We start from the raw sequence: 15,816 nt of genomic DNA, 5'->3' as shown, positions 1-15,816 counted from the left end.
AATTATTTGGAATGGATCTGACCTACTGTGAAAGTTAGCCCAGAACTACCTCTGTAATCACCTGTTTCCCACCAGATGGAATGTTTATGTTCTTGTCAGAATTCTTCATGCCTGTCCTTATACAGACTGTGTGAATTGGCATTAGTAATAATTTTGATGATTTTTGTTCATGCATTATGTCATCTAGAACAAGCAGAGATAAGAGCATTACGTCGTACAGTGCTCCCCCATTTTTATATGGGAATAGGTTCCAGAACCTACCGCGGAAATGCAAAATCCGTGGAAATGTAAAAACCCCCTATAAAAATGTTTATAACTGGCTTATAACTGCCAAATACCTTTTACCCCTTAAACTAAAACACTTATAACTGCCTATTTTGACATTTCACTGCTCAGTTTGATAGTTCCAACAAAAATATACCATAAATTATCACACTAAAACAATTTAATATTTCAAACAAAAATACACCTCAAACCACCATTCCAAAACAACTCAAAGTAACCTTACATTACAGTACTCTTCTACTACTGTTACTCTCAAGTAGGCTATATACACCCCTAAAATGCTTATAACTGCCTATTTTAACAGTTCATTGCCAAACTTGACAGTTCAAACAAAAATATACCACAGACTATCATCCCAGACACCCTAACATCATTTCAAAGTCATGTTGCAAAATTAAGTTCAAGCCTACAACTGTTACTCTTAACCCTTAAGGGACAGCATAATTTATCAATGTTCAGCACCCCAGACCGGGAGACTTCGAGGTAGGCAAAATAAAAAAATCACATCAGTGGAAAGAAAATGGCACGTACATTCACACTGTATAAATAAAAAAATTCTAAAAAATTTTCTATACCTTCCACAAGAAGTTGAAAATGACTATTTACAACCCCTTGTGGGGCCTCATTTACAAGACAGTCGTAAATTTTACCAACTTATGTTTTTTCTAATAAGTAAGTTTTTAGGATTTTGTAAAATTATTATTACTGCTCGCACAATATCAAAACAGATAAGAAATAAAAGCAGTAACAAATTGTTTGCATATTTGTTTACGAGAAGGAAGATTCAGTAACTTTTTTTTTACTTTTACATGCTTTTTCTAATATTTCTTGGCAATTTTCCTTGTAAAATTACATTTACAACCGACATACTATCGTAAAAGACAAAAACAAAAAACAACAGCAACCCCTTCGTATATTTACAAGCAGATTTACAAAAAGACTCGTGTGAGAGAGAGATGGCAGTACCTTCCCCCTTGAAGTCACAAGCATTACTGATACTGGCCTAGCTCTCACGTCTGTATAAAAGTTGCCATTAGTGAATTTATAGCATGTAGAAGTATTGGCACCTTTATTTCGAATCGTTATTACCATAACATTGGTGCGTAATTCTGCTTCACACTGGAGCGCAGTCCGTCCACCTCCACAAACCTGTTTTACTTCACACTCAAGTTCAGTCCGTCCACTAAGGGTTAAGTATCCCCTATAATGAGCAGCCCACATGAATCAGCACCCGAGCGCTCAGAATGCAAAGTGATGATAACAAATGTGGTATGCGAATGCCCAGAATATAACCAGCATCGGGTATCAACTTTGGGAAATGGATTGATTAGCGAAATTTTATCTGAGTCTGCAACATTTTCAGTTGACCCAATTCTAATATTCATGAGGAAGTGTAAATTATTTGATAAAGTGTAGAAAGTAGTTTATGAAAATACAAAATCCCTTGGGGCAACTAATATATATATATATAAAAACCTGAATTTGAAAAATGTTAAGTTATTCTGATTTTTACCATTGCTGTACTCAGTTTTATTAATTTTATCGTTATTGTGCAGATGGAAGCTTGAATAAATGTATTTAATGTGTGCATGTGTCCTAGTTTGGAAGCATATGATTTTTTGCATATTTTTCAAGTTTCATTATTCATTCATCATTTAGTCCCAGTGCTTAGCCTATGGCTTAGACCTTGGACTGCATTTCATTTTAATCCCACTGTGAGAGCTGTTAATCAGCTCAGTGGTCTGGTTAAAATATATTTTTAATAATAATAGTGTGTAAATAAACATATCTTGAAGCATTATTTTTAAGAAATTATGTAGATTGGTTCATGGGCAATTTGGTCATTGCTTGTACGGCACTGTGAATGATAAATTGTAAAACATGTAAAAAAAAATCTGTATGACTAATTCTGGATGGGTGGAAGTGAATTACAGACTGTTTTGGACTTATTTATGTGTAAATAAACGTATCTTGAAGGGTTATTGCTATAAAAAATGTTTAGATTGGGTCATGGACAATTTTGTTCATTGCTTGTATGGCACTGTGAACGACAAATTGTAAAAAACCTGTAAAAAGTGTCAGAACAAGTACTTGTACAAAATACAGGCAGTCTTGGTTTATGACGGGGGTTCTGTTTTTACGCCGCGTCGTAAACTGAAAATTGTCGTGAACCAAAAAATTGTCAAAAATCCTAAGAAAACCTTACTTTTAATGCTTTGGGTGTATTGAAAATGATGTAAACTGCATTTTTATTGAGTTTTTCATCAAAAAAGCCTCCAAATTTTGATGATTCTGCCGTTTTGGAGCCATATTTCTTCTGTCGGATTGGCGTCCGACGCGTCGTAACCCTGGAACATGCGTCGTAAACTGGGAAATAATTTCTGATTAATATATTTGAAAAGTATTGTAACCTCAGAACGTCGTAAGCCGGACCCGTCGTAAACCGGGTACTGCCTGTACTTGTGTCACTCACTAAAATATCCCATTCTCTCTAGTGGTTAGTGGTAGTGTTAGGGATAACTCATTCAAGATGTACTGATTGCCTCAGGATTCTTGAAAGTCCAAAAATTTTTTTCTTTTGCTGTTTTCTGAAAACTTGCTTTTTAAAAACTAAATCCTTATTTTTCCTAGAAGGCAAAACCAAATTCAATGAAATTTTAGAGTGCAGTATAATTATGTATCTTTATTTTGGCACTAGGAAAATCATTTCTGAGTACAACTTATTTTTACATATTTTATTTGAAACATGATGTCATGATTTTTTCAACTGAAAAAAAATAAACTTAGAGGTCAGAGTAAGTGGTAAAAATTTTAAGCAAATCTCTTCAGTCATAAGGTAGAAAGAGTTATTTACTTTATGATGAGGCCTTATGGCATCGTCGTTCCCCTTAATCAGAACCATCACTACTATATACATTTTATGCAGCTTGTAAGCTGTATACAGAAATTGCTGGTAGTATTCATATAAAATGAAAAAGTGAAAGTGTGTGTGTTTGTGAAAGAAAAATGTTCCCTAATTCTGTTTTATACCTGTGCAGAGGTAGCCCTTGATAATTAGCTCTGTACAGTGAACCCCCCCGTATTCGCGGGGATGTTTACCACACCCCTCCCCGCGAATAGCTAAAATCCGCGAATACTTAAAACCCCCTCTAAAAACACTTAGAACGGCCCATTTTGATAGTGTTAACACAAGAAAAACCCTCTAAAAATGCTTACACCTGAGTATTTTAATAGTTTTATCACAAGAAGTGCATTTATTCATGAAAATGATATGAAAATACAGTAATTAGTGAATATTTCTCAGTGAAAAAATGCTGCGAATGGGCGAATTTTCCGCGAATAATGGCTAGGTATGTTCTACAGAGAAACCCGCGAATGCGTGAGTCCACGATTCGTGAGAACGCGAATACTGGGGGTTTGCTGTACTTTTATTTTATTTTTAGCTGCTTTTAGATGTTTAGTTTTGTTTCAGATGTTTTATATAAAAATGTACTGTAAAAACTTTTTTTTTTATTCAATGCAGGACCAGCAGTTAAAAGGGGTCAGATTAGTTCTGTCAGACCCATTGGAGTGTTGCTCAATGCCACTTAATGCCCCAAAACTCCATGGAGCTGTAGTTCTTGTATCCAGAGGGTAAGTTATACTTATGAACAAAGACTTTTATATAAGTGACCAACCCAGTAATTACATAGCTATTAGTTTTCCATGTACGGCAGCCTAAATTCAAATTTCGTGGGTAGCACTTCGATTGCTCAGTGTAGGTGCACAGTCCCTAACGGCAACACAGGCAGCCCCTGGTTATCGGCGGGGTTCCGTTCCCGACAGTGTGACGACAGCCGAATATCGGCGATAATAGCACTGGTCACTGGTTAGCGGTGCCGATAACCGGCAATCAGCGGCGCCGATAAGAGGCAATCAGCAGTGCCGATAAGAGGCGATCAGCAGTGCCGATAAGAGGCGATCAGCAGTGCCGATAAAAGGCGATCAGCAGCGCCGATAAGAGGCGATCAGCGGTGCCGATGAGAAGTGATCAGCCGCGCCGATGAGAGGCGATCAGCAGCGCCGATGAGAGGCGATCAGCAGCGCCGATGAGAGGCGATCAGCAGCGCCGATGAGAGGCGATCAGCGGCGCCGATAAGAGGCGATCAGCGCCGATAACCGGTTATCAGCGACGAAAATCTGATTATCGTCGTCGCCTGACAAGCGCCGTAAAACCGGATCGCTGGTAAACATGGCTGCTGATAGTCGGGGACTGCCTGTACTAGAAACAACTTAACTAACCCCCTCGTTCTGTTTTCTGCCGTGCTCGACTAAACATCGAGTGCTTACAGCAGCTTATTCTTATAATCCGGGTATATCACTGGATTTCGGTAGTATTACACAACACCGCATCGCGTATTTCATGTCCTTCGAGCAGAGATCTTTCAGGATGAGTCTTGTCTTTTTTTATTATTACCTTGAAGTAGATTCATCAACAAGCCAGTAATGGTTTGGTCTTAAAAGTAATTCTTGAATGTCACACCATTCCCTTAGGCCAAAACTTTTACATTTATGGTTTGCTTACTGGGCTTAGACTACTTGCAAGTCGCCGGTAAATAATTGCCTTGAAAGTAATTCTTGACGGTTGCACCATTCCTTTAGGCCAAAAACTTTTGCATTCATGATTTATTTACTGGGCATAGGCTGCGCCCAGCCACTGCTAAGTGGTTGCCCTAAAAGTAATTCTTGGATGTTACGTCATTCCGTCAGGCCAAACTTTTGCTTTTATGATTTGTTTACCTGCCATTGGCTATTCAAAAGTTGCCGGTAAATAATTACCTTTAAAGCAGTTCTTGAATGTTACTCCATTCCTTTAGGCCAAACATTTGCGAATTATTTTTTGTTTATCGGGCCTAGGCATCTCACAAGCCTCTGATAAATTATTTTAAAGTAATTCTTAAATGTTGCACCATTCCTTTAGGCCAAAACGTTTGTAATTTGTTTTGTTTACCGGGCCTGGGCTACTCATCACACTTTCCTTTGCAGAGAACTGAAATGTTTAGTGGCTGGAAACGTAATAAGGAGAGAATGGTAGAAATGTTTGTTTGTGGTGAGTCTCAAGAGGCAATGTTCTCGACAGTACTTTGGAAGTTACAGAGAAGGTTTGAATGGCCCCGGCGTACAGAGATGTTATTTCCTGGTATCACGCAATCGTGAACATTCCGCATCTTTAGCTCGTAGCCTCCAGAGCTGGCCACTTGCATCCACTAGTGGTGGGCATAATCGATTACTGGATTCGATCACTAATTAGAGAATAACAACACATTGTTCTACAATATTAGAGTCAGATTTGCTTTGATACTTTAATGCTAAAACTACTTTTTGATATTAATATGACAAATTCAACAATAATTTGTATTTTTCCTAACATCATGTGACAGGAGTATACTTAGGCATGCATGCGCAGATGGCTATAGTAAACTACTTTTTGATATTAATTTTTCATTTATTTTAGAAGATACATGTACATTTGTTATCTTAAAATGCATACATGTCTGAACATATAAAACGCTAATGTTATTCATACATTTTACGCATGGTTTTATGCTCGGATACCAGAAATTGCTGTATAGATATAAAAAAGTAGTTAGTAATTGATTATTTTTCATGAAAGGAGTCAGTAACTGCGATTACCAAAAATCAGTGAAACAGCCACAGCTAGCCTCCACCTCCCTCCTGTTTTCTCCCACCACCGCGCACGCAGGAGCGACCGCCACGTGTCTCCAGCCGCCTCCTGCCTCCACACGCCACTGCCTCCTCCCACCTCCCAGGCCCAGCCCAGGGCACACAGCACCTGGCGCCAGCTCATGTCCACGTGGCGCAAATTCTCTCCTGCTACTAACCCTCCTATATTGTCCACTTGCTCCCACGCCTGGCCCCCTCCCTTCCTTCCCATGCCGTTGCCAGCCTTATATTTCGATTATCATGAATTTAGCCATTATGACAGTGAAGTTTTGTGCAGTGGAGGAGGTGGCCACTCATCCCCCGATGCTCCTAGATGAAGATCCCTGTCCCACTCCCCCACTCTGAAGAGAAGACATACTGGAGGTCCAAGGGAGGTCAGGGGGTTTACATATGGATAGTCACACCATCAGTCGAGCCTGTTGCTGGTCCCAGGTATCGACAGACGGCCACTGGAAAGGCGTCTTACTGGATGTGTAGCGGAGGAGGTGGCTATCTGGCCCTGCAGATCTCCTAGACCTAAAGTCACTGTCCCGTTCCCCGCTGGGAAGAAGACATACTGGCGGTCCAAGGAAGTCCCAGGGGGTTTCCCCCCAATAGTTGCCCCCTCAGTCAAACCTGCAGTCTATAGCCAGGTGTCGGCAGACAACCACTGAAAAGGCGTCTTGATGGAGGTGTCCAAAGAGACAGGGTATAAGGAGGTGTCCTTACTCTTGGAAACAACTGTCTTCTTTCAAAAAGCCCATGAGCTCCTCAAGTTGACGCTTAATCAGGGATAAAGCAGAGTCTTCCTGAGCTGATGAAGAAGAGAGAGGCGTCGAGCATCCTACCTTTGGCGTCGAATGCTCCATAGTTGACGCCGAGCACCCAGAAGTTGGCGGCAAGTGGTCGGGTGCGGAGGTCTGAAGCGGCGAAGCGGGCGCCAAGTGAGCCAAAGAGAGCGCTTGGCAGAAGGAGACGGGCGCTTACTCGAAGCTTATTGTCGCTTGGAGACCAAAATCGGGCGCTCGCAGATATTCTTTGCCTCTTCCTCAGAACACAACAATCATCGCAGAGTCCTCTGTTTTGGTTTTCAGCCTCAACTCTTGGAATTTTCAGGCTGCTTTCTGTCTACCAAGATGGTTTTCAAGTTTCTTCAGCTCGGAAACTTAGTAGATGTACCTCTGGGGACTTTGTCATCCACCATCATTATTTAAGATTACACATCATATAAGAGTTTTACTTTTTCCTCCAGTTCCAGGGTTTCTGGCACAGACAAGCACTGTATCATGTGTTTGTTTCTCCACGCAGTTATGGTTGCCATTCTGTGCTTCCTGTCGAGAGGTAGGGAGGCTAGCTTCATCTCTCAGCCTTCCTGCATTTTCAGTGTGGTTCACTCTGCCACTCCTTTGGTCTGACTTCACATCTGGATTCAACTCCCAGTCTCCTAGCACCAACCAGCTAGCGCTGGGCGCTGATTCCTGAATGCCCACCCCCCCTCTTCCAGAGCACTTGGCACCATTGGTGCTCGGCTTCCACCACTGAGCTCCTAACACCCACTCACTAGCTAATTTTTTCTTTTAATAGAGGATTGTGTTTGATCTACAGAGTTGGTAACAGCCTGGTTTTGGACAAGCCCTTTGTTTTTTTATTGTGCCTAGATTTTGGTGGACTTTGCTGTCCTTTTTTAAGTTTGCCAGATATAAGTTCTGTTCCACATACAGCTCTGCATTTGCTTCAGGCTGTATGAGGTACTGTCAGTCCACACGGGCCGCAGAGTCGAGAACGAGTCTGCAGTTTGCGCCATGATCCTCCGACAACAAACGAACTGTGGTGGGCAAATCGGTCAAATATTCTGGCCACGCGAATTTTTCAGGGCTCTTAAGGTCTGGCAGTCGTATCGAGCCGTCAGAAGAGCGTCATTCCTTCTGAGTGGGCCTTCGATCCCCTGGTCTCTTGGGATCTGTAGACTCTATTGGGCGAGACGATTCTGGGCCCGTCTGTCACCACAAGGACCCTTCGCCTCCTCCCTTGGATTCTCCGGTCCCAACTCTAGTACGGGCGACAGTCACCATATACAGACCGATCCTTCTTGGTTCTCCTCACCTTACACATTCTTAAGGTTCGTGGAAGCCCTAAATAAGTTTCAGGCTTATTGTAATGTTATGAGGACCCTCATGTTCTGTCCTGTGTAGAATTACTCCTGAATCTGCAACGGTCGTTGATGGACCCTCCAAGTTCCTTCCCCATCCATTTCTCCCCCGCCAACCTCCCTCAAGAGATACCGCCAAAGATGGCCCGCTCTTGCCTGGACAGGCTTCAGGCGATCTGGAGGCTTGTCAGTCAAAAAGGTTTTGAGACGTGTCTCAAAGACTATGGCATGCAAACGTCAATCTTTTAGCTTTATCTACCAGGTTAAGAGGTTGATTTTCCATAACTTTTACCTCAGACACTTCGTCTCCCCTTTTGAGACATCTGTGACCCAGTGGAGGCCTAGGTTCTCTAGTACTCCTCCATTTATGAGTATAGAGCTATGCTTAACTCGGGTTTAAGCACAGGGACGTAGATTTACTCCTAATCTCTGTCCCTCCTCAAGTCCTTCATCCAGGCAAGCAAGGAAGAAATCGTTTGTTACCCTTGGGTATTTCAGCCAAGTTCGAGGTCCCATCCAAGACCTGGATCCATTCTTTCTCCTTTTAGATCGTTACAGACTCCCTTGACTTCCAGGAGCACCCAACATCTCATTATCTAACTCGCATGGCGTCCCGCCCCTCTGGCACCAGCCACAGCCACAGCCTGGTGCCAGCTCATGCTCCAAGTGTCCCAGCTATCTGGCACCAGCTGCCAACTCATGCTCCGAGTGTCCGCCAACTCCTAGCTTACCCAGCACCCAACTCCTCTGGCACCAGCTAATGCTCCGAGTGTCCATCAGCTCCCGGACTTCTAGCTCGCCTGGCGCTCAGCTCCTCGGGATCCATCTCATGCTCCGAGTGTCCGCCAGCTCCTGACCCCCCAGCTCACCTGGTACCCAGATCGTCTGGCCCCAACTCTTGCTAAAAGTGCTCAGCAGCACTCCCCAGCTTGGAAGTAGTATGGAGAGCTCTCTGTCCAGTTGGAGTTTTTTCAGAAATTCCCTGAACTGAACCAGAAATCAGAGGACCTTCCATAACCTAGGGAGTTGCGGCAGGAGATCCGTCTCTTCCTCTGTTTAGACATGTTGCCCTCCATCTTTTTTGGAGTGCATTTTGCCTACTTTGAAACGAAGCTTAGGACATCAGAACGGCCTCTACCTCCTTAGTTTTCAGGCGTCATATGCTCTTCACGTCCATTCTAGTGTTGACCTACCGGAAGTGTAAGTGATCTTTGCTTCTCACTATTTTTATGAAGGCTTAAACAGTGTCAAAATTTTCCAATACCTCGAGACCATACTTAGTGACTGGCATGGCATCGCAGAAGGAAGCACAAGATGTTCTCCTGCTATCTCTTCACCTTTTCAGTAAGGTGCTGAGTTTGGAGAGTCAGAGGGTACAATGTACCTGGAGCACCTACCACTCCCAGTGGATGGTTGCAGTTTTATTTCAGTGTAGGTGTCCGTGTTATCTGGTTGTTTTTATTTTGGTGCTGCGCCCAGGGCAAGGTCAGGCACCTATCATGCTTTGCTAGCTATCGGAGCACTTCCCCAGCTGCAAAGTTCCCCCCTAAGTAGGAGGCAGCCCTTGGCTATACCGCCATGCCACTACGAGTTAAGATGAGCACCAACCACGGTCAGTATCCACCTGCAGTAGCTCTCTCAATTGACAGGAAACAACAAGCACTGTTTTCAGTGCCAGTAACTTTTCTGTTTCAAATTCATTACATGACTTAATGTTTTGGAGTAGAATATGTCCATGATCCCACCACCTGTCAATGTGGAATCAACTATGTAATTACTGGGTAAGTCACTTATATAAAAATGACATTTTTTAAATAAAATAAAATTATATATATATACTTCCCCAGTAATTACATGATCGGAGCCCTCCCTCCCTTCTCCCCTCTGATGGACATTAGACATAAAACAGAATGAGTTGGTTAGCTAAGTCGTTCGTAGTATTGCCGTTAGGGGGCGCTACTGTGCACCTACACAGCAATCAAAGTGCTACCTGCGAAATTTGAATTTAGACTGCCGTATGTGGAAAGCTAATAGCTACTTAATTACTGGGTAAGTATATATAAAACTTTATTTTAATAAAAAAATGTCATTTTTACATGTTCTTACGAAATTATTCATCTTGAGAAAAGTTCCGGTGTATTTATTTACGTCAGGAAATTTTATGCATATCGTGATGGTCACTGTGCTCCCATTAGGAGAATATTTCTTTTACATTCTGGTGCTGTATTATATTAATACGCTGAACTGGAAGTGATTACTTATTAGTTCATTACTAGTTTCTGTGAGCATTGAACTGGAACTTGTTTCATTTTGGAAATTATTTCATCCTGTTAAAAGTTTCTGTTTTTTCTATGGTAGAAGTTTCAATTATTTTGTGATGATCGCTTTGCTCCTATAGGAAAATATTGCGTTTATATTCTCGTACTTTATTTGGAGAATATTTCCATGGCAGTATTAACTAATTAGCTTCCTTTCCTGAGAAATGTTACATTTACAGTAAACTGGAACTGTTTACTTATTCTTCATTATTAGTTTCCTTGAGCATTGTAGTAAATTTATAGTAAAACACCAATGATTTCTCCATCGTAACACTTCTGTTTTCAGTATATTTATGTGAGGTTTTTATTCTTGTAAGCCAATACGATTAGGGTGGTATATTACGTTTGCCACCAGTGTAGAGTAATGTCGGGGGAGTCAGCTCTTTCTGGTGTGATTGACGAACGAATTAACATTTATGGCTAGCTATAACTTTTGAAGATCTGAAGTTTGTTCTGACAGCAATACAAACCTACGCTTTCATGGAGTTACTTGCGCAAGGCCCAGACAAACCTACGCTTTGATGGAGTTACTTGCGCAAGGCACATTTTGGCTGTCTCGACTCAAAATCCTTTCACCTAGGTCTATGGCCTGTCACAACCTATGAAGCCTGCCTCTTCCACTGTTCCCTCAGTTTTCAGAACTCCCAGTTGTCTGTGACTGTTTCCCCTTTTTGTGGCTGAGATTTCCCTTTGTGTGTGCCGGTGTGCAGGATATTCCTGTTTTCCGTTCCATACAGTTACCTTTTGTGCTTGTGACTCCCTGATAGCCAAGCGAATGAAGAATTAATCAAAATTTGTGAGAATTTGGAGCACAGGTATTTTAGTGTGCTTTCTTTGTTCATGGTGTGGGAACCACATGGGTGACCTCCTTTGTCCTTGCTGTGATTTCGGTATATCTCACTAGTGTTGTGAGCTCTTGTGTCCAGTATTATGGGTGCCGTTGAGGAAATGAGCCGAAACTCAGGTGTCATATCAACACGAGTAGGCCGAGCAGTAATTTATGGCCCAGAAAGAGAGAGATCCACTCTCAGTTTGTTCCAGGAGAAAATGTTTGAAGTACAACAAATGCATTGAGTGTGAGGGATGGCAGGCACCTCAGTGGGACTTACGTGAGAAGAGGAGGCATATGATGGATGGAAATATTCCTCCAGAGGAATTACAGTGAGTCCTTCCCCTCTCCCTCGGGGCTCCATCCATCAACAGTGTCTCTTACAGCTGCAGTCGTTCCTCTGTCAGCGTCTGAAGAACATGTGCCAGACAGATAGAGAGGGTAGGAATGATGTAAAGAGTTAGACATCCTTTGAAAAGGTTCAAGACTCCAAGATGGTGGCCTACATGAGTTCCTAAGGGGTAGAAATCTCACACGATGGCTACTCTTACAAGGACACAGTTGTAAAGCAAAAAGTGCAATGAAGACAATGAAAATTAATTGTTGAGATGTGCATTTTGAAAAAGTGTGAACAGTAACACCCTTTTACTTATCCCACGTAAGGAGTAGACTGCATTGGCGAACACGAGGCGGCAGCAAACTTGAGCGTCATCAGCGAACCTTAGGAAATCTTGCCTAGTCGCGTCTGCGGTGATTGCATCGGTCAAAGTGAAGGCCATTAAGTATCAGCAACGCTGGGTTATTGGGTCATCAGTGCAGGCAGTTGCCCATTGTAGGTCATCCAACTTCTGGGTTGTTAGTTGAGCATCATCCAACACCCTCCCCCAATCCCAACCCGTTGATGAGATTGGGGGGGCTTAGGAATCCACTGCAGGGAGTGTATGCTTCTTTATACCCACTCTTTCTGCTGTGGATTCAATTGAACACTGGGACCTGTAACTCCTTTACACCTCTTCCAATAAATTCTCCAATAAATTTTCCCCTTCCAGTCTTCCTCTTTCGTTGACAGCCTTGGCATGGTACAATGTTGGATTACTGAATTCATTGCTCTTTTAACTTGATGGAGGATGGAGCTGGATGGCATTAACTTAGGGAAGGTGGGATGGGGTTAGATGGCATGCCACTTCACTCGTAAAACTAGAGTACAGTGAACCCCAGATTAGGCGGGGATGCTTCCCACAACCCCCCGAGAATAGGTCAAATCTGCGAATGCTTAAAACCCCTCTAAAAACCACTTAGAACTGCCCATTTTGATAGCTTAAGCCAAGAAATACCCTGTAAAAATGCTTATACCTGAGCATTTTAATAGTTTTATCACAAAAAGTGCATTTATTCATGAAAATTACATGAAAATACAGTAATTAGTGAATATTTATCAGCGAAAAATACCGCGAATGGGCGAATTTTCCGCGAATGATGGCTAGACATGTTCCACAGAGAAACCCGCGAATGCGTGAGTCCGCGAACCATGAGAATGCGAATACGGGGGGTTTACTGTAACCAACATGGTCGAGCGAAGGGAAATATTGATGTCAAGCCATACCCTGAGTGCTAGGTCTGATCTCAACAGACTGACAACCCTTACAGCACTGTGGGTACGGTGTATATCCAGGTGAGGATCCCAGGACAGCTACCTCTGTGGGTAACAGAATTGCTCCTCCCCACGTTGGGCCTTCCTGGTGAGAGGGGCCTCATCCAGGATGAAATTTATTTTCCGTTTTATGGCGAACTCATCAAAACTCCCTCCAACTTCTGTCATGGATACGGACTGTTATAAGGAAAACACGAATCGCAAAAGTCAGAGTGGTACTAAAACATTAATACCATTTACCAGACCCAGAAAACCTAAGTACCGTCATGACCCAGCCTTGACTCGCTTCAACTCCCCCTCGGGAAGTGGGAGTTGGTCAAGGTTTCTAACCATGGAAGCTGACCAAAATACTTCAGCTTCAAAACTAGAAAATTATTTATGAAATAGACGTCCAACGACAGATATGTCGCTCGGACAAATAAAGGAAAAAAACTTTTCTTATAGAAAAAAGTTAAGTATACCTTAGTTTTACCAGACCGCTGAGCTGATTAACAGCTCTCCTAGGGCTGGCCCGAAGGATTAGACTTATTTAACGTGGCTGAGAACCGGTAGGTTACTTAGCAACGGGGCCTACAGCTAATTGTGGAATCGGAACCACATTATAGCGAGAGATGAATTTCTGTCACCAGAAATAAATTCCTCTTAATTCTTCATTGGCTGGCCGGAGAGGCGAACTCGGGCTTAACGAGTGCAAGGCCACAACTCTACCGACCCTCCCAAGGAAGAGCTTTGGCTTATAGAAGCCACAACAAAAAGTCATTCCGAAGACTGTTTATCTTTGAGAAATATAAACAGTATTAACATAAAGTAAAAAAACACGATACCATGAACAGCATTCAGGGTACCGTTGTACTTCCTGAAAACAACAAACCAGTCAAAGAGAAAATGCTATTAGACTCTCTCAGAAAAAGATACCCAAAGGTCCAAGATTGTGAGATATATGTGTAATGGAGGGAACTTCCCTTTGAAGACCCTCCTGTTTGGTAAAGATGGAATGGGAGTGCTAATCAGAACTCGTATCCATTTTTTTAGTTTATTTTCTATCTTAGTACAAAGTAGCGTGTTACCGCTCTCACAACCTGCACTTGAATCCCCTGAGTGGTGATTCAGATTACGTTCCTGCTTGCGCGTCACAGACATACGCACGCACACATTTTAAAACACAAATGTGAATCAAAGCTTGAATAGCATAAGTAATGATTAAATCGGTTACGATAAATAATCAATTGTCGTTTTCCGACTTGAAGCATAACAGATAATGTTTCTAAAGATAAGATAAATGTTATTCAGTTATACACCGAACTGACAACAGATAGCCATGTGACCTCGTTCGCCCAGGCGTTGTCGCCTGTTTTGCTTTGACAGCGCTGCGTCAACAAGTGATATGAACAACACACCGCGACTCTCTCCTTTCTCTACGCTACTGCCTCTTGGTTTTATCATAGACAAACAGATACAGATATTATACTTCATTACACATTATTACACATGTAAGGATAGTTGCGACAATTACCTCCTCTCCTGTGTGCTCTTAGGGGAAATTATTAATTTTAATTATAGCGATATTTTTCAGTTGACATGTTTTAATGGTGGAATATGTATAGTAACTACACATTTAAGAGTTTTTTTAAGATTTTAAATTGGTTTTGTGCCTTTTATCAATTTTATATTCAGTTCATATCTGCAAATATTCAATGATTCATCAGTTTGTTTTCAATGTCAATGATCTTTGTTATGGCGTGATATTAAATTAATTATTTTCGAGCCAGTCAGTCCATTTTATCTTCGTTTTCCTTTCAGTGATTGTTCGTTTGTTAGCAAGGCGATAAAAGCGGCAGAAGCTGGAGCCATTGCAATAATTGTGACTGATAACAACACAGAGAATGACGAATTATATATTGAAATGGTTGATGATAACACCCATAGACAGCCAGATATACCGGCAGCTTTTCTCCTCGGTAAAAGTGGGTGAGTAGCGACATACTTTTGGTAATTGTATTTTGTAGATTTTGTTGAAAAGCCTAGAAGTAGAGCAATTATTACGGGAGTTATCTGCTTACCTAAGAATATCGTGTCTGAAAGTTGTACACTGTCACACCTCAACTTAACGAACTATTGGGGGTCTCTCCCTCCCAGTAGGTAATGAAATCTATTAATTAAGATAGATTTACACATAGCCTACATGATATGGTACTGTGCAGCCCACTGACAAAGCATAAGGTGTACAGCAATTTCAGGTAAAGTCATTTAGAGCATATCCAACCAGTATTTTGTAATTATTGTTCAGTTCAAATGTTAATTTGATTAATTCAATTTCAGAAGTAAATATTCAAAATGAATTGCTTCTAAAAAAACATGCAACACGCAACTGTATGTTAAGGCCTTACGAAGACTTGGCCGGGTAACAGTAGTTTTACTTCCCTGTGTTTATATCAAATGCATAAAACTGATACAGAGCCAAAAAGGGACCACAAACATCTTTGTTTCTGTTGTAGCCTGAGTTATGAAACACTGCAGTATTGTACCAAATACAGTCGGCTCCCGCCCATTCGTGGTTCAGAATTCTCGGCTTCACCTATTTGTGGATTTTTCAGTGGAACTTATCACCGAACTATTTGTTCGAAAAAATTTGGTAATGTTCACCCGATAAGTACTGTATTTTCATGTTATTGTCAGATTCTTTATTAATCAATAAATTGAGAAATATTCACTGATAATTACTGTATTATGTGCTTGAAAATAGGGGTCACTTGAATAGTTTTCACGCTTAGCTGTAAGCCATGTATTTTTAAGGGCAATGTTTTAAGATGATTTTGAAATGATATGAAGCCGTTTTAGATAATAGTTTAAGGTGTATTCTGTGTAGGATGATAGATTAAGA

At 41.7% G+C, this 15,816-nt stretch overlaps 1 protein-coding gene across 1 annotated transcript in view; it reads left to right on the top strand.

The window, feature by feature from the left end:
• LOC136845361 (PRADC1-like protein) overlaps positions 1-15,816 on the top strand; it is a 46,950-nt gene that overhangs the window by 19,664 nt on the left and 11,470 nt on the right. The window contains exons 3-4 of the mRNA XM_067115634.1: positions 3,809-3,918; positions 14,736-14,903. Coding sequence (XP_066971735.1) covers positions 3,809-3,918; positions 14,736-14,903 — 278 coding nt within the window. The remainder of the gene's footprint in view (positions 1-3,808; positions 3,919-14,735; positions 14,904-15,816) is intronic.

Source organism: Macrobrachium rosenbergii, chromosome 13 (assembly GCF_040412425.1).
Source record: "Macrobrachium rosenbergii isolate ZJJX-2024 chromosome 13, ASM4041242v1, whole genome shotgun sequence".
NCBI classification, from domain to species: Eukaryota; Metazoa; Arthropoda; class Malacostraca; order Decapoda; family Palaemonidae; genus Macrobrachium; species Macrobrachium rosenbergii.
The sequence above is the reverse complement of the archived record's forward strand: the minus strand, read 5'-3'. Positions and strand labels throughout refer to the sequence as shown.